Below are 27,968 nucleotides of genomic sequence, written 5' to 3'. Positions count from 1 at the left end.
CTCCCTCCCTTCTCCCCCCCTCCCTCCCTTTCTCCCCCCTCCCTCCCCTTCTCCCCCCCTCCCTCCCTTCTCCCCCCTCCCTCCTCCCCCCCCTCCTCCCCCCCCCTCCCTCCCTTCTCCCCCCTCCCTCCCTTCTCCCCCCCTCCCTCCCCTTCTCCCCCCCCTCCCTCCCTTCTCCCCCCCTCCCTCCCTTCTCCCCCCCTCCCTCCCTTCTCCCCCCCTCCCTCCCTTCTCCCCCCCTCCCTCCCTTCTCCCCCCTCCCTCCCTTCTCCCCCTCCCTCCCTTCTCTCCCCCCTCCCTCCCTTCTCTCCCCCTCCCTCCCTTCTCTCCCCCCTCCCTCCCTTCTCTCCCCCCCTCCCTCCCTTCTCCCCCCCCCCCTCCCTTCTCCCCCCCCCTCCCTTCTCCCCTTCTCCCCCCCCCCCTCCCTTCTCCCCTTCTCCCCCCCTCCCTCCCTTCTCCCCTTCTCCCCCCCTCCCTCCCTTCTCCCCTTCTCCCCCCCTCCCTCCCTTCTCCCCTCCTCCCCCCCCTCCCTCCCTTCTCCCCTTCTCCCCCCTCCCTCCCCTTCTCCCCTCCTCCCCTCCCTTCTCCCCTCCTCCCTCCCTTCTCCCCTTCTCCCCCCCTCCCTCCCTTCTCCCCTTCTCCCTCCCTTCTCCCCCTCCCCTTCTCCCTTCCCATCTTCTCCCCCTCCAACCCTGTGAACTTTTATCTTGTGCAGTAACCTTTTACGTGGTAACTTTGTCAAATGCCTTCTGGAAGTCCAAATACACCACATCCACTGGTTCCTCTTTATCCACCCTGTTTGTTATGTAAATGTAGATTCTTTTCTCTCAATCTGGTTCAGCAAAATTACTGAAACGAATACCGTTTGTGCTTGAAACAAAGCAAGCTTTTATTTAAAAAGCAAATCCCGCTCGGGAACTTTATCAGACAGAAGGAATGCAAATCTGTTCGAACGCACCCACTTCCTACGGACAAAGTAACGTTACATTGTAAAGGGACGATGGTTATACATTTTCGGCAAAAGATAACAAGATAGGGCCAGAGTGACATCCTAATCCAGCCTATCCTCTTAGATCCCTCTTTCCCTTTGTCCACTCATAAGCCAACCTAAGTATGGTCTGATTTAACAAAGACCTTCTGTTAATGTTTCAGGTTAATAACATGATTTAATAAGACCTTGAGGTTTTTCTGCAAGCTGTGGGTTTTGTTTCAATATGTGTTAGTGTTGTAACATTTTGCAGTCTCGAGTCTGAGATGTCATGGCTGTTCCTCCATGAATTCTTTGTTAGCTTATACTGTCCCTATATAATTCCCACGTTCTCAACTTCAATGTCTCTATACATTTTTAAACATTCACATTCCCCCCTTTTATCATTCCATGATAACACTTAGGATCATTCTAGGAGTATCGCATTCACCCGTTCACACTCTATTTCCTGAATCATATTGTTGTTAGTGTCGAGTAGTTCTTTAGTTCGTTGGATCATAACTCGGGAGCCCTTGACCACAAGAGGGTTTGCTAACCTTGCCATCATTACTTTACAACAAAGGTTAAGGCAACCAACAATTAGATAGGATCTCCAAGATCCATCTGCTAGCCAATCAAACCAGCTAGATCCTTCTGCTGGTGTGGATAACTTCTTCACCTTCCTTCTTTTGTGATCAGCGAGATTGGTTATGTTTTCTGAACTATCAGGATCTGAATGTTGCACTTACATTCCTATCAGGGCACACGTTCCCCCTTTCTCAGCTAACAGGTAATTGAGGGCCATTTGGTTTTGTAATGCTACGGTCCTTATTGCTACCATTTCAGCTGTGATGCCCTCCAGAGCTTCAGCAGTATTGTATTGGCCCCCCTCCTCTCGTGATAGTTTGGCTCTGAATCCATCTGACAGTCTCAGTTAGGGTTAGTGGAACGGGGCGCAAAGGAATTCCCCCTTTGGAATGTATAGGGAATGTGAACACACCCAACATCTAGAAAAGTTCCCATTTTGCGCATAAACATAAGACATGTACAAAAAGGTGTTTACATGGAGCTCTCGTCTCTGTCTCCCCTCCCATGCGCCGAAACTGTCATTTATCAACACTATTATACAGACTGGCATACAGACAGTTTCATCTTATGGCTCAGGATTCAGATAAATAGTCCAATTATTTTGCTGATTAAAAGAGTTCAGTTTTCCCGTCTCTCTTCTCAGGTCACCGTCGGTGTAGCTGGCTGTCTATCACTACGGGTAAAAGTTCAAACTGGTCCACGTTTCATTTAGAATGCCAACGGCCTTGTTCAGCTATGGAGAAGAGGAAGTCTGGAAAAGAAACAGGAGTTAGAATAACCAGTAAAATAGGTTCGTTAGAGGGTGGTGAGCTTGCAGTGGTGCAGGTGAACCCAGGCACTTTTCCCCTCAACCTTGGCTGCAGTGGGGGTAGTGAGTAACACCTGAAAAGGCCCCTCCCATTGCGGCTCTAATCCCTTTCGAATCCATACTTCCCTGGTGCCACGAGGGACAATTCGGATAAAACTGGGAGGTCGAGGTGAGCATCTTGAACCTGGTTGTGAACTAGTCGCAGAGCCTGAGTCAGAGAAAGAACATAGGTGGTCATCAGTCGAGCTGAGATACCATATCTAGGAACAATTTCCCTCATTAACACCTTAACAACAGTCTGAGTCTTATTGTCCAGGGTAGGGTAGGCTTCAATCCATCTGCTAAACACATCTTCTATTACTAACACATATTTGTAACACTGAACTTTTTGCAACTCAATGTAGTCCAACTGAAATGTCTCAAAGGGACCTTCGGGTAGGGGCGTTTTACCCCAATCACAGGGGACTCCCTTCCCTGGATTATGTTGCTGGCAAACCAGGCAACGACTACTGATGTTCTGGGTGAGTGCCTGGAGTCTAGGGTGCCCCCAAGTAGCCAAAAGTGTGTCACTCGTGGTCCTTACTCCACAATGAGTAGCAAAATGCATACAATCAATAACCCATAGAGCCAACTCGTCAGACATGCAAGTCTGTTCCGCGGGAGTGGTCCAGAGTTTAGAAACATTGTCATAAGTTCATGCATAATATTTCCACAACAGTTTATCTTTTTCAGGAGCGTCCTCCTGTGCTTTTATAACATCTTGGATGGTTGGCATTGGTTTTTCCGAGGCTAACTTATCCTTCGCAGGATTTTTAGTCTGACTCATCATTTTGGGCACTACCATCTGTTGGTCACGAGAGGCCTGTTTAGCCTCTTTGTCAGCACAGTGGTTCCCTATATCAACCGGGAATTTTCCGGTGGTGTGGGCGGTACATTTAACAACGGCAATGTGCTTGGGGAGCATGAGGGCTTGCAACAAATCAGATACTAACAGTTTATGGGATATCTCATTCCCCTGTGAGGTTAGGAATCCCCTATTTTTCCATAATTGTCCGAAATCATGGGCCACCCCAAAGGCATACCTAGAGTCAGTATAGATATTGACTTTGAGATCTTTGGCCAAGATACAGGCTCGGGTGAGGGCGAATAGTTCAGCTTGTTGGGCGAATAGGCGGTTTCAAAAGCGGCAGATTCCAAGACCTGATTCTCCTGGTTTACTATGGCGTATCCTGAGATTCGTGTACCTTCTGGATTAATAGAAGAACTTCCGTCAACATACATAATACAGTCTGGATCTTCAATTGGTGCATCAACTAAATCCTCCCTGACTGAGTTAGCTTCTTGAATTAAAGATAAACAGTCATGACTCGGTTCTTCCTCATCTTGGGGCGGCTCAGTAAGAAAACAGGCCGGATTAATGGCAGTACAGTGCCGAAAGGTCAGCTTAGGATTGCCTGTGATTTCAGTGGGTTCTGTCGGATAGAGGGCCAGTCCACATTGCCCTGCACTGGGATCTCAATCGGATCAATGGGAGCATAACCCACTTGGGAGGGGTCCTCTGCCCACACATGAGGATCCACATAGTCAGCTATACCAGAGCCAGTATGATGCTGCAGAGTCGTTAAGACCTTCTCGGGGTCCCCGTGGAATTGGACTGTTCGGCCATGTTTTGCAATTTGCACATTCCGGCTGGTAAGGTCAGCCTCGTCTATAGCCTGGTGCACCATAACTTCCAAAGGTGCTGCACTGGTCTGTTCTCTGGTGCCTGGCCCAAGCAAAGGTGAGGTTTTGCTCTGCCTCTGAGCATGGGGGACATCGATTGCTGGAGTAAAGAGGTCTTCCCATTTCCACTGGGATCGTATGCTAGGGTCACGTGATAGGGTGCCTGCGGCAGGTCCAGAGACCACCACTGAGGGGTTCTAGTGGTATACTGCCGCTTAAGGGTTCCCTGTTTTACAATAATCCCATCATCTCCACACTCCAAATGCAACTGGAATTTGCAGAGAAGGTCTCTAGCCATCAAGTTACAGTCCAGATTGGTTGTGATAACAAATCGATGTTCCACTGATTCTTCCTGGTAACCCATTTTAACCGGTTCTGACACCGGGAATGTAGAGACTTGTCCCAGGAATCCTGACAGTCCCTGTGTTTCAGTGAAGGCGGGGAGTTTAAGCTTTGATTGTACAGAAGACATGAAGGCTCCGTATCTATCAAGAAGGGTTGCCACTCATTCCGAAATTTTAACAATATCATCGGTTCGTCATCCGGGGAGGGTCCCTGCGTAGTCAATACGAATCGGGGGACGGTTGGCCAAACGGGTTGTTCTGGGAGAAATTAGTGTAAGATCCCCGTCCTCTCCCCCCCTTGCCCCCCTCCTCTTCCTTTTTCGTGCTAACGGGAGGGACAATTTCTATTCCAATGTCTTTCTTGCCCACAAATAAAGCATCCATCTCGTCTTTCCCAGCCCCGACCTTTTCCCGTACCAGGCCGGGGACAGTAGGGAGGTTTATTAGCAGGGCTCGGGCCGTTTGGTTGTTTAGTATAACCGTATCCTTGCTTATCCATCCAATCCTGTATGCAACACTGCGGTTCTATTGGTCCTTCCTCCCGAGATTGCTCTTCCTTTCTAGTCACGTATTCAGTCTTGACCCGGGTTGGGGGCGCACCTCCCCCCTCCCCTTTCTTTTCCTGCCAATAATATCTAACCGCCCTTTCCATCTGGGCTTTGCTGTTATCTGCCCAATTCATATTATTTGTCCGGATAGCGTGAGCAATCGAATAGGGCAGGCACTGAAGTAGGATAGCGCAGAATTGAGGAGAATCCTCTCCTGCCCTGAAAGCATTATCTCCTGATTGACTCCTGTATATTTCAATCGGCAGTTTCTTCACGCTTGGGTTTAGTTTCTAATACTGTGGCCATACTGATGGGCTTCTGAAGGGTCGTGGTGAGAGAATTGAAGATAGCGTTTAGGCGATCCTGGATATCGTTAGGGTGAGCAACCAACAATGCATCATGAGTAGCACGTCCTAGGTGAGTTAGAAATCGGGTGTGTTCAGTTGGGCTCAAGGTTTGCTTTACCAAGGCCCACAGGTCCCTTGATTCTACATTTGATTGGCGTCGGGACTTTGGGATCTTGGAAATCATTTCTAGGTCGGAGGATGTTTCAGAGCTGTCTGACTGCTTGACAGTTCTGCGTCTCGATCGGCGGGGGTGTTTGCTATGTCTTTCACAACTTGGACTGGTAGATTGACTGGAAGATTTACGGGACTGTCTGTGATATCGAGATATAGTTCTGCCCTTTCGAGTGTGAGATCTGGTCCTTTCGGCTATAATGCTTGTGAACTGGGGATCCGAATCGCTATCAGAGGATGAGGAGTCAGTTTGGGTTTGTTGCTTTGGTGGTATGGGGTTATTTTTAACTCCTCTCGCCGGAGTGTAAGATGGAGAGTGTTGGGAAGAGGACTGGAGCAAGGGGCCAGGGGGTGCGGAAGGCGCCGTTGGGCGCTGACTCATCAATTTCATCATCAGCCTCGGTTAACACAAAGCCAGCCATTTGACTACGTAGTCGGTCAATACCTTTCTCAGAGGTCCCAGAGGATCTCTTAGTAAGTTTCTCGTGCGCACATTCTTTTTTTTTTTTAAAGACGTCTACAGTTTTAACAGGTGTTCCCTCTTTCAATGAGAGTCCCAATTTAATAGCATTTATTTGCCAACTTGACAGAAGTGATGCATCTTTTAATTTTTGACAATCCCTGTGCTTTTTTTGCTACCTCTACGCTTCTAGTGCCACCTAGAGGCCACTGGTCATCTCCTAATAATTTGTTCAGGGCTCCTGATAATTTTCTGAAGTCTTCAGCTCTTTCAGGGAATTCCTCACATAACTTTTGTAGCGGACTATCTGCATCCATTGTTTTATCCAACTGATTACCCATTTTCACGCTGCCCTTCGTATTTAAACTGACTCTAATTACCGTGTCGTTACGCGTTCGCGTCGTCGTGCGATTTGAACAAACTTAAAATAAACACAGACTTTACTGAAACTAACACTGACTTTGAACAAACTCAAAATAAACAGACTTTACTAAAACTAACACTGACTTCCGCGGTTCGCGTCGCCGCGCGATTTGAAACACTTAAAATAAACAGACTTTCCTAAAGCTAACACTGATTTCCGCGTCGTCCCGCGGTTCGCGTCGTCGCGCGATTTAAAACACTTAAAATAAACACGGACTCCCGCGTCGCCCCGCGATTTAAAACACTTAAAATAAACACGGACTCTCGCGTCGCCCCGCGGTTCGTGTCGCCGCGCGATTTAAAACACTTAAAATAAACAGAGACGTGCTGAAACCAGCACTGACTTTGATATCACCCCGCGGTTCGCGTTGCTGCGCGTTCGCGTCGTCCCATGTTCACTCGGCCGCGCGCTTGCGCCGCTGCACGCGCCGCTCCGCGTTCCACGCTGCTGCGCGTCTGCATCAGCCCTCCTTCACTCGGCCGCACGCTCGCGCCGCTGCACGTCTCGTGTCGCTACGCGTTTTACGCTGCTGCGCGTCTGCGTCAGCCCTCCTTCACTCGGCCGCACGCTCGCGCTGCCGCACGTCTCGCGTCGCTACGCGTTCGCGCCGCTGCGCGTCCGCGTCGGCCCTACCTTTCGAGTTGCTGCGTGATTTAAATTCAATCAGTGCCGAGACGGGCCAAGTGACATACAAGGTCGACGTCATACCTGACTTGAACACCTATCCTCTATTTAATTCCCAATAAGCCTTACTTAATTCCCTGTGAGCCTAATTTTCTAAATTTGATTTCTTATGAGCCTTATTTAATTTCTTTTAGTCTCCAAATTTCCCTATCCTTTCGCGTCACTGCGCAGTTTCAATTCGATCAGTCAATGAAAGCCCTAATTTAATGGAGTTTTTCTGCCAACTGGACAGGAGTGATTTTTTTTTTAGACTGCAGTGGAATTTTTCTCATAATTTAAAATCTCAGAACATTTTTTTTTTCAGCACCTATTTAGTACGTTACTTTTTTTCTTGTCTTTTCCATAACTCGAGAGAAGTCTGGCACGTAGGCTGTGGACTGCTTTTCGTTATCTCAATTGTTCCAGCCTCAAGGTCGTGTTATTTAATATAATTTTTTTTTAATCCTTTTGAATCCATCTCAGTTGTTTTGCTGTGCCTTCTCTGAATGTTTTTTTTCGACAAGTAAGTGAGCATGTTAAATCCTTTTTTTTAACCACCGGGACCATGTATTTTTTTCTTTTTTTTTTACTCAACAAACCTATTCTTTGTGCATTTCCTGGCTCCGTAACTTATCATCCGAATATACGTAATTCAATAAGGTTCACACTCTTAAACTTCCCACATACAGGACAACACTACGAAGGGTTAACAAAACTTTCATTCTGTTTGAAAAAGTAGGTGGAGCTAAAACAAACCACAACTCCCCGGCTTTTTTTTACAGTAAAAATCACAGAAGCATTTCTCATTTAAACAGACGTTCACAAGAGTCTCTTTTCTTTCCTATTAATTTTTGGATCCATGATTGATCATCTATCCCTATCTAGCTCTAACTATAACCTATCTTTCCAAGTCGCCGCTTGGTTTGCGTCACCGCGCAATTTCCCTATCTCTATCCCTATTCTAAGTTTGAAAGGTATTCACCAGATTGTCCTGGATCTCGTTCAGACACTACCTGAGAACCAGCGAGTGGCTAAACTTTCCTCAGACTTTTGAAACCGGGGGAAACTGGAGCAGTATTGAAATCATACTCACTCCAGTGGCCACTTTCCCCTCGTCTCGTCCAAGGCTAGTCTGGCTCTTAATTCGCAAGTTTTCGGCAGTCGTCCGTTGAGATCCCACTTCTGACACCAAATGTAAATGTAGATTCTTTTCTCTCAATCTGGTTCAGCAAAATTACTGAAACGAATACCGTTTGTGCTTTAAACAAAGCAAGCTTTTATTTAAAAAGCAAATCCCGATCGGGAACTTTATCAGACAGAAGGAATGCAAATCTGTTCGAACGCACCCACTTCCTACGGACAAAGTAACGTTACATTGTAAAGGGACGATGATTATACATTTTCGGCAAAAGATAACAAGATAGGGCCAGAGTGACATCCTAGTCCAGTCTATCCTCTTAGATCCCTCTTTCCCTTTGTCCACTCATAAGCCAACCTAAGTATGGTCTGATTTTAAACAAAGACCTTCTGTTAATGTTTCAGGTTAATAACATGATTTAATAAGACCTTGAGGTTTTTCTGCAAGCTGTGGGTTTTGTTTCAATGTGTTAGTGTTGTAACATTTTGCAGTCTCGAGTCTGAGATGTCATGGCTATTCCCCCATGAATTCTTTGTTAGCTTATACTGTCCCTATACAATTCCCACGTTCTCAACTTCAATGTCTCTATACATTTTTAAACATTCACATTTACATCCTCAAAAAATTCCAGCAAATTTGTCAAACATGACTTCCCCTTCATAAATCCATGCTGACTCTGCCTGACCGAATTATGCTTTTCCAAATGTCCTGCTACTACTTCTTTAATAATGGACTCTAACATTTTCCCAACCACAGATATTAGGTTAACTGGTCTATAGTTTCCTGCTTGTTGTCTGCCTCCTTTTTTAAATAGGGACGTTATGTTTGCAGTTTTCCAATCTGCTGTGACCTCCCCTTTTGGTAAATTACAACCAATGCATCCACTATCCCTGCTGCTACTTCTCAAGACCCTAGGATGCAAGCCATCAGGTCCAGGGGATTTCCCGGCCTTTAGTCCCATTATCTTAGAGTACCGCCTCCTTAGTGATTGTGTTAAGTTCCCCCCCCCCCCCCCCCCCATAGCCCCTTGACTATCCACTGTTGGGATATTGTTAGTGCCCTCTACCGTAAAGACTGATACAAAATATTTGTTCAAAGTTTCTGCCATCTCCATGTTCCCCATTACTAATTCCCCGGTCTCGTCCTCTAAGGGACCAACATTTACTTTAGCCACTCTTTTCCTTTTTATATACCTAAAGAAACTCTTGCTATCTGTTTTTATATTTTGTGCTAGTTTATTTTCATAGTCTATCTTCTCTTTCTTAATCATTTCTTTAGTCATTCTTTGCTGGCTTTTAAAAGCTTCCCAATCTTTTGTCCTCCCACTAGTTTTGGCCACTTTATATGCCCTGGTTTTTAATTGTATACCGTTCTTTATTTCTTTAGTTAGCCACGGATGGCTATCTTTTTTCTTACATTCTTTCTTCCTCACTGGAATATATTTTTCTTGAGAGTTGTGAAATATTTCCATAAATGTACATCACTGTTCATCAACTGTCCTACACTTTAATCTATGACGAATGAGAGGTACTGAGCTGAGAGAGAATCAAGAGAGCAAGTGTTGGATCTCATGGATGAGATGAGTAGAAGGGTGCGCGATAGTGGCGCAAGATTAGTGTAGGCAAGAAAGAGGTTGGGATAAGGGGTGAGAGGGAGGTGGTGAAGGCAGTAACACAAATTACCATGATCAAGAAACCAGTGAGCTCTTTTTTAAAAAAAATGTTCATGGGATGTGGGCATAGCTGGCAAGGCCAGCTAGCATTTATTGCCCATCCCTAATTGTCCTTGAGAAGGTGGTGGTAAGCTGCCGCCTTGAACCACTGCCGTCCTTCTGGTGAAGGTACTCCCACAGTGCTGTTAGGGAGGAAATTCCAGGATTTTGACCCAGCAACGATGAAGGAACGACTATACCTTTTCTCAGTCAGGATGGGGTGTAACTTGGAGGCGGAATTTTCAGGTGATGGTGTTGCCATGCGCCTGCTGCCCTTGTCATTCTAGGTGGTCGAGGTCGTGGGTTTGGGAGCTGCTGCTGAAGAAACCTTGGCAACTTGTTGCGGTCCATCTTCTCGATGGTACACACTGCAGCCTCGGTGCATAGGTGGTGGAGGGAGTGAATGTTTAAGGTGATGGATGGGGTGCCAATCAAGCGGTTGCTTTGTCCTGGTTGGTATCGAGCTTCTTGAGTGCTATTGGAGCTGCACTCATCCAGGCAAGTGGAGAGTATTCCATCACACTCCTGACTTGTGCCTTGTAGATGATGGAAAGGCTTTGGGGAGTCAGGAGGTGAGACACTTGTGAAATAAGAATACCCAGCCTCTGACCTGCTCTTGTTGCCACAGTATTTATGTGGCTGGTCCAGTTGAGTTTCTGGCCAGTGGTACTTCAGAATTGGAATCAACACCAGAAACCGGTGTGATTGACATTAATCAGAGCTGCTTCAGGTGTATATAGTAACCCATTACTGTTTCATCAGATAAAGCTCTATTGATTCAATCTTCTAGAAATCAGCAGGGATTCAAACATCCTGTGCTGTGCTAAGATAACTCCATAATGCACCTCCTCTGCCTAGGTGAGACTGCATTTGTTAAAGTGAAAGACATTTCTGTAGGGTCTCCTGGTTGCTGTCAGAAAGTAGAAATCCTTGAAGTATTTGGATATTTGAGGCACACAATGCCTTCATGATTGAAGGGAGACTGAGCATTTTGAAGTTGTCTCAATTATTTTCCGAGTTTTTAAGACCAATAGGATTGAACTCTGCCATCTTCTTGGACGGCAAAATACTGTTTCTTTGAAAAATGGAGGATGTGAATGGGACATGAATGTGAAATAAAATAAGTTTGGGAACCTTTGGTCTAAATGAAATGTGAATCTGACCTGATCTGCACCTATTGCTTTATCAAACATGTAGTGCTCCTCATGTAAAGTTAACCTCTGAGCACTTTATAAGGTAGAAACTAAAGGCATAATCAAAGATGCTGGTTTATTAGGAACCGTTCAAAGTCATAAGAAATAGAGGCAGGAGTAGGCCATTTTGCCCCTCGAGCCTGCTCTGCCATTCAATAAGATCATAGCTGATCTGGGCTTGGCTTCAAGTCCACTTCCCTGCCTGCTCCCCATAACCTTTGACTCACTTATCGTTCAAAAATCTGTCTGTCTCCACCTTAAATACATTTAATGACCCAACCTCCACAGCTCTCTGAAGTAGAGAATTCCAAAGATTCATGATCCTCTGAGAGAAGAAATTCTTCCTCCATCTCCGTTTTAAATGTGCGACCCCTTATTCTGCAACTATTCCCCCATGAGGCGAAACATCCTCTCTGCACCTAGTTGAACCCCCTCAGAATCATATACGTTTCAATAAGATCAACTCTCACTCTTCTAAATCCAATGAGTATAGGCCCAACCTACTCAACCTTTCTTCATAAGATAACACCTTCATCTCAGGAATCAACCTCGTGAACTTTCTCTGAACTGCTTCCAATGCAAGTATATCCCTCCTTAAATAAGGAGACCAAAACTGTACATAGTGCTCCAGGTGTGGTCTCACCAACATCCTGTACAGTTGTAGCAAGACTTTCCTACTTTTATACATCATCCCTCTTACAATAAAAGCCAACATTCCATTTGCCTTCCTAATTAATTGCTGTACCTGCATGCTAACATTTTGTGTTTCATGTACGGCAGCACTTTTTAATCTCTCCCCATTTAAATAATAATTTGCCTTTTTATTTTTCCTACCAAAGTGGATAACCTCACATTTTCACACATTATACTCCATCTGTCAGATTTGCCCACTCATCTAGCTTGTCTATATCCCTTTGCAGATTCTTTGTGTCCTCCTCACAACTTGCTTTCCTATCTATCTTTTTATCAGCAAATTTGGCTACATTACACTCGGTCCCTTCGTCCAAGTAATTTATATAGATTGTAAGCAGCTGAGGCCCCAGCACTGATCCCTGTGGCACCCCACTAATTACAGTTTGCCAACCTGAAAATGACCCATTCATCCCGAGACTCTTGTTTCCTGTTAGCCAATCTTCTATCCATGCTAATATATTGCCCCCAACCCCGTGATATAGCTAGGAAGAGTTCCCACCAACCGGGTGTACTCCTTTAAAGTTGCAGGGAATGAGCAATAATCAGGGTCAAGTCTGGGTAACATGCTGGAGAAAATTACTCCAATAGTGTGGGGCACGAGGCATTTGCAGGATTTTAAAGTTGATTTGCTGATGCGCAACAAGCCAGTAGAGCTGGCTGAGGAGAGGTGTGATTGGTGTGTGGGACTTGGTGCCGGAAAGAACTCTGTGTCTCACTCTTCAGTTAATCCAGAACTCCGTAACCAAAGGTCGGTAAGGAAAGCATTTGAGAAACTGTCCTCTGGTGAAGTTGTGGATGAGGCTGAAGCTTTCAGGAGCAGAAACAGTGATTTATAGGAGCATAAATGGGTAATGCTTTGGTGGAAAGAGGTAGTGTTGCTGTTTGGAAGGAAAACATAGAACCATAGAAAATAGGCGCAGGAGTAGGCCATTTGGCCCTTCGAGCCTGCACCGCCATTCAATAAGATCATGGCTGATCATTCCTTCAGTACTCCTTTCCTGCTTTTTCTCCATACCCCTTGATCCCCTTAAACATAAGGGCCATATCTAACTCCCTCCTGAATATATCCAATGAACTGGCATCAACAACTCTCTGCGGCAGGGAATTCCACAGATCAACAACTCTGAGTGAAGAAGTTTCTCCTCATCTCAGTCCTAAATGGCTTACCCCTTATCCTAAGACTATGACCCCTGGTTCGGGACTTCCCCAACATCGAGAACATTCTTCCCGCATCTAACCTGTCCAGTCCCATCAGAATCTTATATGTTTCTATGAGATCCCCTCTCATCCTTCTAAACGCCAGTGAATAAAGGCCCAGTTGATTCAGTCTCTCCTCTTATGACAGCCCAGCCATCCCTGGAATCAGTCTGGTGAACCTTCGCTGCACTCCCTCAATAGCAAGAACATCCTTCCTCAGACTAGGAGACCAAAACTGAACACAATATTCCAGGTGAGGCCTCACTAAGGCCCTGTACAACTGCAGCAAGACCTCCCTGCTCCTATATTCAAATCTCCTCGCTATGAAGGCCACCATACCATTTGCCTTCTTTACCGCCTGCTGTACCTGCATGCCCACTTTCAGTGACTGATGAACCATGACACCCAGGTCTCGTTGCACCTCCCCTTTTTCTAGTCTGCCGCCATTCAGATAATCTGCCTTTGTGTTTTTGCCCCCAAAATGGATAACCTCACATTTATCCACATTATACTGCATATGCCATGTATTTGCCCACTCATCTAATCTGTCCAAGTCACCCTACAGCCTCTTGGCGTCCTCCTCACAGTTCACACCGCCACCCAGTTTAGTGTCATCCGCAAACTTGGAGATATTACACTCTATTCCTTCATCCAAATCGTTAATGTATATTGTAAAGAGCTGGGGTCTCAGCACTGAGCCCTGCGGCACCCCACTAGTAACTGCCTGCCGTTTATCCCGACTCTCTGCTTCCTGTCTGCCAACCAGTTCTCTATCCACGTCAGTACATTCCCTCTAATACCATGCGCTTTGATTTTGTACACCAATCTCTTGTGCGGGACTTTGTCAAAAGCCTTTTGAAAGTCCAAATAGACCACATCCACTGGTTCTCCCTTGTTCACTCTACTAGTTACATCCTTAAAAAATTCCAGAAGATTCGTCGAGCATGATTTCCCTTTCATAAATCCATGCTGACTCGGTCCGATCCTGTCACTGCTTTCCAAATGGGCAACTATTTCATCCTTAATGATTGATTCCAACATTTTCCAAACTACTGATGTCAGGCTAACCTGTCTATAATTACCTGCTTTCTCTCTCCCTCCTTTTTTAAAAAGTGGCGTTACATTAGCTACCCTCCAGTCCATAGGAACTGATCCAGAGTCGATAGATTGTTGGAAAATGATCACCAATGCATCCACTATTTCTAGGGCCACTCCCTTAAGTACTCTGGGATGCAGACTATCAGGATCTGGGCATTTATCGGCCTTTAATCCCTTCAATTTCCCTAACACAATTTCTCGCCTAATAAGGATATCTTTCAGTTTCTCATTCTCACTAGACCCATTGTCCTCTAGTTCATTCGGAAGGTTATTTGTATCTTCCTTTGTGAAGACAGAACTGAAGTATTGGTTCAATTGGTCTGCCATTTCTTTGTTCCCCATTATAAATTCACCTGAATCTGACTGCAAGGGACCTATGTTTGTCTTTACTAATCTTTTCCTCCACATATTTATAGAAGCTTTTGCAGTCAGTTTTTATGTTCCCTGCAAGCTTCCTCTCGTACTCTCTTTTCCCTTTCTTAATTAAACCCTTAGTCCTCCTCTGTTGAATTCTAAATTTCTCCCAGTCCTCAGGTTTGTTGCTTTTTCTGGCCAATTTATATGCCTCTTCCTTGATTTTAACACTATCCTTAATTTCCCTTGTTAGCCATGGTTGAGCCACCTTCCCAGTTTTATTTTTACTCCAGACAGGGATGTACAATTGCTGAAGTTCATCCATGTGATCTTTAAATGTTTGCCATTGCTTATCCACCGTCAGCCCTTTAAGTATCCTCTGCCAATCTATTCTAGCCAATTCACACCTCATTACCTTTCCTTAAGTTCAGAACCCTAGTTTCCGAATTAACTTTGTCACTCTCCATCTTAATAAGGAATTCTACCATATTATGGTCACTTTTCCCCAAAGGGCCTCGCACAACAAGATTGCTAATTAATCCCTTCTCATTACACATCACCCAGTCTAGAATGGCCAGCTCCCTGGTTGGTTCCTCGACATACTGGTCCAGAAAACCATCCCTAATACACTCCAGGAAATCCTGCTCCATCGCATTGCTACCAGTTAGGTTAGCCCAATCTATATGTAGATTAAAGTCGCCCATGATTACTGCTGTATCTTTATTGCACACATCCCTTATTTCTTGTTTGATGCTGTCCCCAACCTCACTACTACTATTTGGTGGTCTATACACAACTCCCACAAGCGTTTTCTGCCTTTTGGAATTCCGCAGCTCCACCCATACCGATTCCACATCATCCAGGCTAATGTTCTTCCTTGCAATTGCATTGATTTCCTCTAACCAGCAATGCCATCCCGCCTCCTTTTCCTTTCTGCCAATCCTTCCAAAATGCTGAATACCCTTGGATGTTGAGTTCCCAGCCTTGGTCACCCTGGAGCCATGTCTCCGTGATGCCAATCACATCGTATCCGTTAACTGCTTTCTCAGGGTTTAACAGAGCACTGGTATTGCATACCTCCTGGTTCAATCTGAGCAAGCAGCCAGCCAGACAGGTAGTCAGCAGCAGGAGCACATTGGTGCTCAACTCGAAGGCTTTACTTTTGCCAATGTTGAGTTGTACAAAGTTACAATTCACTTTATTGGATAGGTAGTAGAGTAGCAGGCCTGGTGTTCATTTGTTGGTGGAGAGGTAGAATTGGATATGGTTGGTTGATGATACCTAGTTGCATTCTACTGATAAATAGGAGGGGACCACGGATCGTTCCCTGTAACACACTGAAGGTGATGGTCTGGACAAATGAGGATAAGCTGAGGAGTGGAACAACAAGCGCACAATGAAATGGAGGTGGCCTATAGAGAAGAGATGGTGGAAAAGGATGCAGTGGTCAAGTCAAGAAGGGACAGTGCGCTGCAGAATTGCTTACATGGGATACCATTGGTGATGTGAAGCCGCACTCAGGTCAGAAACTGGACTGGTTGAACTTGAATAAAGAGTGAGGTGAATACAACAACATGTTTAGAGACCTTGTAGTAACTAGCTGTGGATGAAAGGCTTTTTTAAAACTGAAAGCGATGTCAGAAGAAAGAGGTTGTCGATGTTTGTAATCATGGACACAAGAAGGCAAAGCTAGGTGGTCAGAGGTAGTTTGGAAGTGAGTTTCGGGAGCAGGTGTTGGACTTTGAGGAAATGAGTCTTATGAGCACTGAGATGGGGAAAAAGCTGTGGATTGTACTGAATAGAAATATGCTACAGTAACTGCTTTTGTTACTGCTGAAATGCTGGAATTTCTGTTAAACTATGCCTTGCACAGTAAATGTGAGTCTTTCCTTTGCTGTACTCTATACAGATAAAAATGAGGGGAAAAAAACCACTTGGTAACCTGAAATAACATAATGCTGGAAATACATAGCAGGTCTGTCAGCATCATTCCAGCAATTTCCATTTTACTTTTGAGAATTTAACCTGATCTGTAACTTGTGCTGCACGGAAAGCTGCATATTGATAATTAATTTGCTTTGTTTTATTAAAGTGCTGTTGATTGTAAGTTGGCGTCCACAGACCTGTCCGTGGGTCTGGTGTTCTGCTCTCTAGCCAACTGCTTCTTTGTGTGCGAAGTCATTGCATCATGCATGTCGAAGTGCAAAAGAGCAAGCCCACTGCTGTACTGTAACAGCTCCGTGTCAAAATCTGCAACATATAAGAAGCAGGAATCCGCCATTCAATAAGATCATGCCTGATCATCAACCTCAACTCCACTTTCCTGCCCGATCGCCATATCCTTTGATTTCCCCATGACTCCAAAAATCTATCTGTATCAACCTTGAACATATTCAGAGACTTGGCATCCACAGCCGTCTGGGCAGATAATTCCAAAGATTCACAACCCTCTGAATGAAGAAATCTCTCCTCATCTGTCTTAAATGGCCTTCCCCTTATCCTGAGACTGTGCCCCCTAGTTCTAGATACTCCAGCCAGGGGAAACAACCTCTCAGCATCTACCCTGTCAATCCTCTTCACAATCTTGTATGTTTCAATGAGATCCCCTCTCATTCTTCTAAACTCCAGAGAGTATAGGCCCATTCCACACAATCTCTCATCATAAGACATCCATCTCATCCCAGGAATCAACCGAGTAAACTTCTGTTGTACTGCCTCCAAGGCAAGTATATCCTTCCTTAGATAAGGAGACCAAAACTGTGCACAGTACTCCAGGTGTGGTCTCACCAAGGCCCTGTACAATTGTAGCAAGACATCCTTGCTCTTTTACTCTAACCCCCTTGCAATAAAGGGCAACATGCCATTTGCCTTCCTTATTGCTTGCTGCACCTGCCTGCTAGCTTTCTGTATTTCTTGCACAAGAACACCCAAATCTCTCTGAAAACCAACATTTAAAAGTTTCTCACTATTTATTTTAAAAAATATTCTGTTTTTCTACTCTTCCTACCAAAGTGATTAACCTCACATTTCCCCACATTATACTCCATCTGCCATCTTACTGCCCACTCACTGTCTATCTATATCCCTTTGCAGACGCTTTGTGTTCTTCTCACCGCTTACTATCCCACCTAGCTTTATATCGTCAGCAAATGTGGATACATTACACTCTGTCCTCCACAGCTTATATTGTAGCCGAGCCCCGAGCTGCTGTGTCTGGGCGCGGGGCCGATTCTGCCAGCCAGAGCTACGACCCTCCAGCCCTGCTTCAAGCCATTCGCTGGTGGCGTGTGAGTGAGTTTTAAAAAATAAGAGAACTTCTGAAATCCAACAAATTTACACTTCTACGTTGACAGGTTTAAAAAAAAAAAGTTGAACTTTATTATTGATTTTTACAGTGTTATTGACTCCCTCCAAAATCTTCGATCTAAAAACAATGGCGTATTTCAGCGTAGATTTGTGAATGTGCGCTGGTTTTCTTAACTCGCCAGAAGGTTTTTCGGGAGTGGCCAGATACGATGACCTAAGAGAAAAAAACGTTGGCCAAACTGCAAACAATTGAAAAAACCAGTACAGACATGAGGGAACTATGACGTTTTTAAAAAAAAAAACTGGCCTAGAAAAATCGTAACTAAGTCTGTTACGCCGGCGCAGATCACAAAGGGAAACTTTGGAAAAAATAAATATGCCCAAAAAAACGGTGCGTGCCAAAAAAACAGCACAAATGAACGGGGAAAATTGAACCCAACGTATTTATTTAAAGTTTCTGCCATTTCCTTAGTCCCCGTAATAATTTCTCCTGTCTGTCTCTAAGGGACCAATGTTTACTTTTTCTGCTACTCTTCCTTTTTACATACTTGTCAAAGCTCTTAGTCTGTTTTTATTTTTCTTGTTAATTTTCCCTTTTTATACATTTTTTGGTCACCTTTTGCTGATTTCTGAAACTCTCCCAATCCTCAGGCTTTGCAACATTATAAGCTTCTGCTTTCAATCTAATGTGATCCTTAACTTCTTTAGTTATCTCTGCTGAACTTGTCTGTTGAGGGTTTGAGAGATGGCTACACCACAAGCAAAGCACATCACTGGAACTTCAAGATCTTGTGAAAGAATTTTAAAAAGACTTGTATTTACCAGTGTTAATTCCTGGATTCTTTTACTTCAATCTGGTTCAGTAAAATTACTGAGTCGAATACCTCTTGTGCTTTGAACAAAGCAGTCTTTATTACCGGCCAGTAAGACCTATCAGACAGAAGATATACTCTCTGGATAGAGCGTACACACTCCCTACGGATAGGTGAAGTTACATCGTAAAGCGTTAACAGTTATACAGTTTTGAAATCAGATAACAAAATACAAATGGATTGACAGTCTAACTCAGACACTCATTAGTCAATCTATATGAGATGTTCTTCTTGAAAGCTCAAGTATTGCCTCTAAATGTTTCAATCTAATGGTGTGACTATTTACTGAGACCTTGCAATTCTGCAGATGTATTTCATGTTACAATTATATATTATTGGCAGGATTAGTGACTTGAAACCTTGAGACAGACTGTTAGCTAAGCTGATGTTGCACTATTTGCAATCTGACATTCTCCCAGCTATTCTTCCATGGCTTATACATTTTCATATATCCCGTTTACTTTACTGTCCTTAATTCCATATATTCCGTTCAGATATCCACATCCCCCCTTTTATCATTCTATGATAACATTTAGGATCATTCTATGAGTATTGCATTGTTGAGTAGTTCTCTAGTTTGTTGGATCATAACCCGGGAACCCTTGACCACAAGAGGGTCTGCTAACCTTGTCATTGCTTTACAGCAGAGGTTAAGGCAACCAACAATCAAACAGCAGGTAATTATTATGATGAGAACAATTGCCCCATGTATTAGATAGGATCTCCAAGATCCACCCAGAAACCAATCAAACCTGCTAAGTTCTTTTGCTGGTGTGGATAACTTTTTCACCTCCCTCCTTATGTGATCGGCAAGGTGGGTTATGTTTTCTGAACTATCAGGAATGTAAGTGCAACATTCAGATCCTATCAGGGCACACGTTCCCCCTTTCTCAGCTAACAGGTAATCGAGGGCCATTCGGTTTTGTAATGCTACGGTCCTTATCGCTACCATTTCAGCTGTGATGCCCTCCAGAGCCTCAGCAGTGCGGTGAGCTACCTGTTCCAATATCGTTTCTTTGAATCCATCTAACAGTCTCAGTTAGGGTCAGGGGAACGGTGCGCAAAGGAATTCCCCCTTTGGAATGTATAGGGATATGTGAACACACCCAGCATCTAGTGAAGTGCCCTTTTTCCGCATAAACGTAAGACATATACAAAAAGGTGTTTACATGGAGCTCTCGCCTTTGTCTTCCTTCCCGTGCACCAAAACTGTCATATATCAACACTATTATGCAGACAGTAGCATACAGACACAATCTCATCTTATAAATAGTCCAATTATTTAGCTGATAAAAAGAGTTCTGTTTTCACGTTTCCCTTCAGGTCTCCGTCAGTGTATTTGGTCAAACTGATCCTCCTTCAACTGCCTTGTTCAGCTATAGGGAGGAGGAGATCTGGAACAGAAACAGGAATTAGACTAACCAGCAAAATTTGTTTAAATGGTGATGAGCTTGCAGTGGTGCAGGTGAACCCAGGCATTTTTCCCCTCAACCTTGGCTGCAGTGGGGGTAGTGAGTGACACCTAAAAAGGCCCCTCCCATTGTGGCTCTAATCCCTTCCGAATCCATACTTCCCTGGTGCCACGAGGGACAATTCGGGTAAAACTGGGAGGTCGAGGTGAGCATCTTGAACCTGGTTGTGAACTAGTCGCAGAGCCTGAGTCAGAGAAAGAACATAGGTGGTCATCAGTCTAGCTGAGATCTCATATCTAGGAACAATTTCCCTCATTAACACCTTAACAACAGTCTGAGTCTTATTGTCCAGGTTAGGGTAGGCTTCAATCCATCTGCTAAACACATCTACTATTACTAACACATATCTGTAACACTGAACTTTTTGCAACTCAATGTAGTCCAACTAAAATGTCTCAAAGGGACCTTCGGGTAGGGGCGTTTTACCCCAATCACAGGGGACTCCCTTCCCTGGATTATGTTGCTGGCCAACCAGGCAACGACTACTGATGTTCTGGCTGAGCGCCTGGAGTTTAGGGTGCCACCAAGTAGCCAAAAGTGTGTCACTCGTGGTCCTTGCTCCACAATGAGTAGCAAAATGCAGACATTCTATAACCCATGAGGCCAACTCGTCAGACATGCAAGTCTGTTCCGCGGGAGTGGTCCAGAGTTTAGAAACATTGTCATAAGTACATGCATAATATTTCCACAACAGTTTATCTTTTTCAGGAGCGTCCCCCTGTGCTTTTATAACATCTTGGATGGTTGGCATTGGTTTTTCCGAGGCTAACTTATCCTTCGCAGGATTTTTAGTCTGACTCATAATTTTGGGCACTACCATCTGTTGGTCACGAGAGGCCTGTTTGGCCTCTTGGTACAATGGCAATGCGTTTGGGGAACATGAGGGCTTGCAACAAATCAGATACTAACTGTTTATGAGATATCTCATTCCCCTGTGAGGTTAGGAATCCCCTATTTTTCCATAATTGTCCGAAATCATGCGCCACCCCAAAGGCATACCTAGAGTCGGTATAGATATTGACTGAGATCTTTGGCCAAGATGCAGGCTCGGGTGAGGGCGAATAGTTCAGCTTGTTGAGCAGAATAGGCGGTTTCAAAGTGGCAGATTCCAAGACCTGATTCTCCTGGTTTACTATGGCGTATCCTGAGATTCGTGTATCTTCTGGATTAATAGAAGTACTTCCGTCAACATACATAAACAATCATGACTGGGTTCTTCCTCATCTTTGGTTGGCTCAGTAAGAATACAGTCTGGATCTTCCATTGGTACATCAACTAAATCTTCCCTGACTGATGTGGCCTCTTAAATTAAAGATAAACAATCATGACTGGGTTCTTCCTCATCTTGGGGTGGCTCAGTAAGAAAACAGGCCGGATTAATTGCAGTACAGTGCCGAAAAGTCAGTTTAGGATTGCCTGTGATTTCAGTGGGTTCTGTCGGATAGAGGGCCAGTCCACATTGCCCTGCACTGGGATCTCAATTAATGGGAGTATAACCCACTTCGGAGGGGTCCTCTGCCCACACATGAGGATCCACATAGTCAGGTATGTCCAAGCCAGTATGATGCCATAGAGTTGTTAATACTTTCTCGGGGTCCCCATTAAATTGGACTGTTCGGCCATGATTTATTTGCACATCCCGGCTGGTAGGGTCAGCCTCATCTATGGCCTTGCGTACCATAACTCCCAAATCCTTAGCATGGTGAGGGGCTAATACTTCACGAGCAATATGCGGTGCCATTGTTAGGGGCTGTTTCCACAGATTCTTATCCACTTCCACAAAATCTGCCTCTCTTTCCAGTCCAGTCACTCTAGCCCTTAATAGAATTCCCTTCACTTCCCCTTCGTGATCCTGATAAAAGTTCTGCAGGTCCTGATTCTTTCCACTGGGATCGTATGCTAGGGTCACGTGACAGGGTGCCTGCGGCAGGTCCAGAGACCACCACTGAGGGGTTCTAGTGGTATAATACTGCCGCTTAAGGGTTTCCTGTTTTACAATAATCCCGTTATCTCCACACTCCAAATGCAACTGGAATTTGCAAAGGAGGTCTCTAGCCATCAAGTTACAGTCCAGATTGGTTGTGATAACAACTCGATGTTCCACCGATTCTTCCTGGTAACCCATTTTAACCGGTTCTGACACTGGGAATGTCGAGATTTGTCCCAGGAATCCTGAAAGTTCCTGTGTTTCAGTAGAAGCAGGGAGTTTAAGCTTTGATTGTACAGAAGACATGAAGGCTCCCGTATCTATCAAAAAGGGTTGCCACTCATTCAGAATGGGTTCGTCGTCCGGGGAGGATCCCTGCACAATCAAGCTGCGTAGTCAATCGGGGGACAATTGACCAAAGGGGTTGTTCTGGGAGAAGTTAGTGTAAGATCTTCCTCTCCCCCCTTGCCCCCCTCCTCTTCCTCCTCTTCCTTTTCCATGCTGACGGTAGGGGCAATTTTTATTCCAATGTCCTTCCTGCCCACAATTAAAACAGTCAATCCTCTTACCCAGTCCCGGCCTCTTCCCATACCATGCCGGGGACAATAGGGAGGTTTATTAGCAGGGCTCGGGCCGTTTGGTTGTTTAGTATAACCGTATCCTTGCTTATCCATCCAATCCTGTATGCAACACTGCGGTTCTATTGATCCTTCCTCCCGAGATGGCTCTTCCTTTCTAGTCACGTATTCAGTTTTGACCCGGGTTGGGGGCGCACCTCCCCCCTCCCCTTTCTTTTTCTGCCAATAATATCTAACTGCCCTTTCCATCTGTCCGGATAGCGTGAGCAATCAAATAGTTGTTTGAAGATCACAGACATCTATAGAGAGGTGGTCTGCAGCTTGTTGTGCATCAGGGTTTGGCATTGGTCTGACAGGGAATTGGTGTCGGGACTTTGGGATCTTGGAAATCATTTCCAGGCCGGAGGATGTTTCAGAGCTGTCTGACTGCTTGACAGTTCTGCGTCTCGATCGGCGGGGGTGTTTGCTATGTCTTTCACAACTTGGACTGGTAGGTTGACTAGAAGATTTACGGGACTGTTTGTGATGTTGAGATATAGTTCTGCCCTTTCGAGTGTGAGATCTGGTCCTTTCGGCTGTATTGCTTGTAAACTGGGGATCCGAATCGCTATCAGAGGATGAGGAGTCAGTTTGGGTTTGTTGCTTTGGTGATATGTGGTTGTTCCTAACTCTTTTTTACTGGAGTGTTAGGTGGAGGGTGTTGGGAAGAGGACTGGAGCAAGAGGCCAGGGGGTGCGGGAGGCGCCGTTGGGCGCTGAGTCAGTGGCCACTCATCAATTTCATCATCAGCCTCGGTTAACACAAAGCCAGCCATTTTAACTTGTAGTTGATCAATACCTTTCTCAGAGGTCCCAGAGGATCTCTTAGCAAGTTTCTCGTGCGCACATTCATTCTTTTTTTTTTAAAGACGTCTACAGTTTTAACATGTGTTCCCTCTGTCAATGCAAGTCCTAATTTAATAGCATTGTTTGCCAACTCGATAGAAGTGATGCATCTTTTAATTTCTGACAATAATGTCGCCAGGTTGCAATTAAATTTTTTTTATCCCCTTTTCCTCGTCCCCTTCTCCAAATTAATCCCTGTGCTTTTTTTTTTACCTCTACGCTTCTAGTGTCACTTAGAGGCCACTGGTCATCCCCTAATAATTTGTTCAGGGCTCCTGATAATTTTCTAAAGTCTTCAGCTCTTTCAGGGAATTCCTCACATAACTTTTGTAGCGGACTATCCGCATCCGTGGTTTTATCTAACTGATTTCCCATTTTCACACTGCCCCTCGTATTACTGTGTCGCTACGCGTTCGTGTCGTCGTGCAATTTAAACAAACTTACAAATAGACACAGACTTTACAGAACTAACACGGACTTTAACTAACTCCAAATCTAACACTTACCCGCATCACCGCACGGTCCGCGTCGCCGCACGATCTTAATACTAAACTACCACGTCGCCTCGCAGTTCACGTCGCCTCGCAATCCGCGTTGCCTCGCAGTTCACGTCGCCTCGCAATCCGCGTTGCCTCGCAGTTCACGTCGCCGCGCAATCCGCGTCGACCCGTGGCTCGCGTCGCCGCGCGAGTTAAGATACTTTAACTTTACTTCAAACACTTACCCGCATCGCCGCACGGTCCGCATAGCCGCGCGATCTACAAAATAGACAAAGACTTCTAACACTTACCCGCATCACCGCACGGTCCGCATAGCCGCACGATCTACAAAATTACCCGCATCACCGCACGGTCCGCATAGCCGCACGATCTACAAAATTACCCGCATCACCGCACGGTCCGCATAGCCGCGCGATCTTAATACTAAACTTAAAACTCTAAACACTTTAAGACTTACAGACTTACTGCCATTAGCACTGACTTTCGCGATTCGCGTTGCTGCGCCTCTGCGTCACTACGCGTCGGCGTCACTGCGCGTTTACGTCACCGCGCGTCTACGTCACTGCGCGTCTACGTCACTGCGCGTTCGCTTCACTGCGCGTTCGCTTCGGCCCTTCTCTCGGCCGCGCGTTCGCGTCGGCCCTACCTTCCGAGTTGCTGCGGGGTTTTTTTTTAAAATTCAATCAGAGCCTAGACGGGCCAAGTGATATACAAGGTCGACGTCGTACCTGAGTTGAACACCTATCCTCTATTTAAATCCCCATTTTATTCCCTGTGAGCCTAATTTTCTAATTTTGATTTCTTATGAGCCTCAATTAATTTCTTTTAGTCTCCAAATTTCCCTATCCTTTCGCGTTACTGCGCAGTTTAAATTCAATCAGTCAATGAAAGCCCTAATTTAATGGAGTTTTTCTGCCAACTGGACAGGAGTGATTTTATATTTTTCATAATTTAAAATCTCAGAACATTTTTTTCTTTCAGCACCTATTTAGTACGTTACTTTTTTTTATAACTAGAGAGAAGTCTGGCACGTAGGCTGTGGACTGCTTTTCATTATCTCAATTGTTCCAGCCTCAAGGTCGTGTTATTTAATATAATTTTTTTTTTTTTAAATCCTTTTGAATCCATCTCAGTTGTTTTGCTGTGCCTTCTCTGAATGTTTTCTTTCAACAAGTTTTTCTTTTTTTTTTTAACCACCGGGACCATGTAATTTTTTTCTTTTTTTTTTCAACAAACCTATCCTTTGTGCATTTCCTGGCTCCGTAACTTATCATCCGAATATACGTAATTTAGTAAGGTTCACACTCTTAAACTTCCCACATACAGGACAACACTACGAAGGGTTAAAACAAACTTTCATTCTGTTTGAGATAAAACAAACCACAACTCCCCGGCTTTTTTTTTACAGTAAAAGTCACAGAAGCATTTCTCATTTAAACAGACATTCACAAGAGTCTCTTTTCTTTCCTATTAATTTTTTTTGGATCCATGATTGATCATCTATCCCTATCTAGCTCTAACTATCTTTCCCTTTCCAAGTCGCCGCTTGGTTTGCGTCATCGCACAATTTCCCTATCTCTATCCCTATTCTAAGTTTGAAAGGTATTCACCAGATTGTCCTGGATCTCGTTCAGACACTACCTGAGAACCAGCGAGTGGCTAAACTTTCCTCAGACTTTTGAAACCGGGGGAAACTGGAGCAGTATTGAAATCATACTCACTCCAGTGGCCATTTTCCCCTCGTCTCGTCCAAGGCTAGTCTGGCTCTTAATTCGCAAGTTTTCGGCAGTCGTCCGTTGAGATCCCACTTCTGACACCAAATGTTAATTCCTGGATTCTTTTACTTCAATCTGGTTCAGTAAAATTACTGAGTCGAATACCTCTTGTGCTTTGAACAAAGCAGTCTTTATTACCGGCCAGTAAGACCTATCAGACAGAAGATATACTCTCTGGATAGAGCGTACACACTCCCTACGGATAGGTGAAGTTACATCGTAAAGCGTTAACAGTTATACAGTTTTGAAATCAGATAACAAAATACAAATGGATTGACAGTCTAACTCAGACACTCATTAGTCAATCTATATGAGATGTTCTTCTTGAAAGCTCAAGTATTGCCTCCAAATGTTTCAATCTAATGGTGTGACTATTTACTGAGACCTTGCAATTCTGCAGATGTATTTCATGTTACAATTATATATTATTGGCAGGATTAGTGACTTGAAACCTTGAGACAGACTGTTAGCTAAGCTGATGTTGCACTATTTGCAATCTGACATTCTCCCAGCTATTCTTCCATGGCTTATACATTTTCATATATCCCGTTTACTTTACTGTCCTTAATTCCATATATTCCGTTCAGATATCCACATCAGCACCTTTCATGACCTCAAGGAGTCCAGATGAGTTTTGCAGCCAATGCAATACTTTTGAAGTGCAATCACTGTCGTAATATAGGGAATGCAGCAGCCAGTTTGCACACAGCAAGGTCTCACAAATAGCAATTGAAATAAATGATATGCTTTTGGTTGAGGGATAAATATTCACCAGGATATTGGGAGAACCCCCCCTGCTCGTCTTCGAATACTGCCATTGGATTTTTTACTGTCAACCTGAGATGGCAGACACTGCCTTAGTTTAACGTCTCATCTGAAAGATCACACATCTGACCGTGGAGCACTTTCCTCAGCATTGCACTGAAATGCCAACCTAGTTTATGTACTTAAGTCTCTGAAGTGGGACTTGAACCCAGAACCTTCTGACTTGGTGGCGAGAGTACGACCAACCACTAAGCCAAGGCGGACAATACCAGTTCTAAGGAGACACGTGCACAGAAAAAACAGCTTCTTTGTGTACTCAATTGGCCTGCAATGAGCCGACAAGCGACTTCAGTGGGTAAATGGGAGGGCAACATAAGGAGTTGTTGTGTTGTCGCTGTTGCAGGATCTGAACTGAACAGATCTGTAATGCATTGTTTTACTATTGAGGCCTTAATTCTGGTACCTTGGCCACACAATATTCCTTAGTTGAAGTTTGGAGGGCTGAGGCAAATGTTTTTGTTTGCTATTGAATTGTAATTTTTTTCTGTCTTCTACAGGTTTTCACTTTCTGGTTTAAACCATGGATGAAAATAGTTGTGCATTTTCAGAGGCTAAGTATGAACTTCTGTGATGAGTAACACCTCACATGCTTTTTTTTTTAGCTTTCCTATTACATAAACGTACAGTATACTAGCGAGTTCTTAATCTTAAATAAGAATTAGGAGTAGGCTATACCACCCCTTGAGCCTGCTCCACCATTCAATTAGATCATGGCTGATCTTCAACCTTAACTCCACTTTCCTGCACTATCCCCATATCAGTTGAGTCCAAAAATCTATCTATCTCAGCCTTGAATATACAACAACTAAGCATCTACAGCCCTTTGGAGCAGAGAATTCCAAGGATTCATAACCCTCTGAGTGAAGAAATTCCTCCTCATAACAGGCCAACCCGTCATCCTGAGGCTATGACACTTTAGTTCTAGATTCTACAGCCAGGGGAAACAATCTCTCAGCATTTACCCTGTCAATCCCCTTCAGAATTTTGTATGTTTCATTGAGATCACCTCTCATTCTTCAAAACTCCACACAGTACAGGCCCAATCTACTCAATCTCTCCTCATAGGACAGCCTCTCATCCCAGGCATCAATCTTGTGAACCTCCGTGGCACTTCTAATGCAAGTATATCCTTCCTTAGATAAGGAGACCAAAATTGTGCACAGTACTCTAATCCAGTACAATTGTAGCAAGACTTCCTTACTAATATACTCCAATCCCCGAGCAATAAAGGCCAATATGCTATTTGCCTTCCTAATTGCTTGCTGTACCTGCATGCTAACTTTGTGTTTCTTGTATGAGGGCACCTAAATCTCTCTGAGCACCAACATTTAATAGTTTCTCACCATTTAAAAAATATTCTGCTTTTCTAGTCTTCCTATCAAATTGAATAACCTCACATTTCT

The 27,968-nt window shown here is 44.5% G+C and overlaps 1 protein-coding gene across 1 annotated transcript in view; it reads left to right on the top strand.

The window, feature by feature from the left end:
* The window catches only part of knl1 (kinetochore scaffold 1), a 170,106-nt gene that overhangs the window by 3,173 nt on the left and 138,965 nt on the right, over positions 1-27,968 (top strand). The window contains exon 2 of the mRNA XM_070878795.1: positions 27,063-27,120. Coding sequence (XP_070734896.1) covers positions 27,086-27,120 — 35 coding nt within the window. The 5' untranslated portion in view covers positions 27,063-27,085. The remainder of the gene's footprint in view (positions 1-27,062; positions 27,121-27,968) is intronic.

Source organism: Pristiophorus japonicus, chromosome 4 (assembly GCF_044704955.1).
Source record: "Pristiophorus japonicus isolate sPriJap1 chromosome 4, sPriJap1.hap1, whole genome shotgun sequence".
Lineage (NCBI taxonomy): Eukaryota > Metazoa > Chordata > Chondrichthyes > Pristiophoridae > Pristiophorus > Pristiophorus japonicus.
Note: the sequence above shows the minus strand (reverse complement) of the source record. Positions and strands in the feature narration are given on the sequence as shown.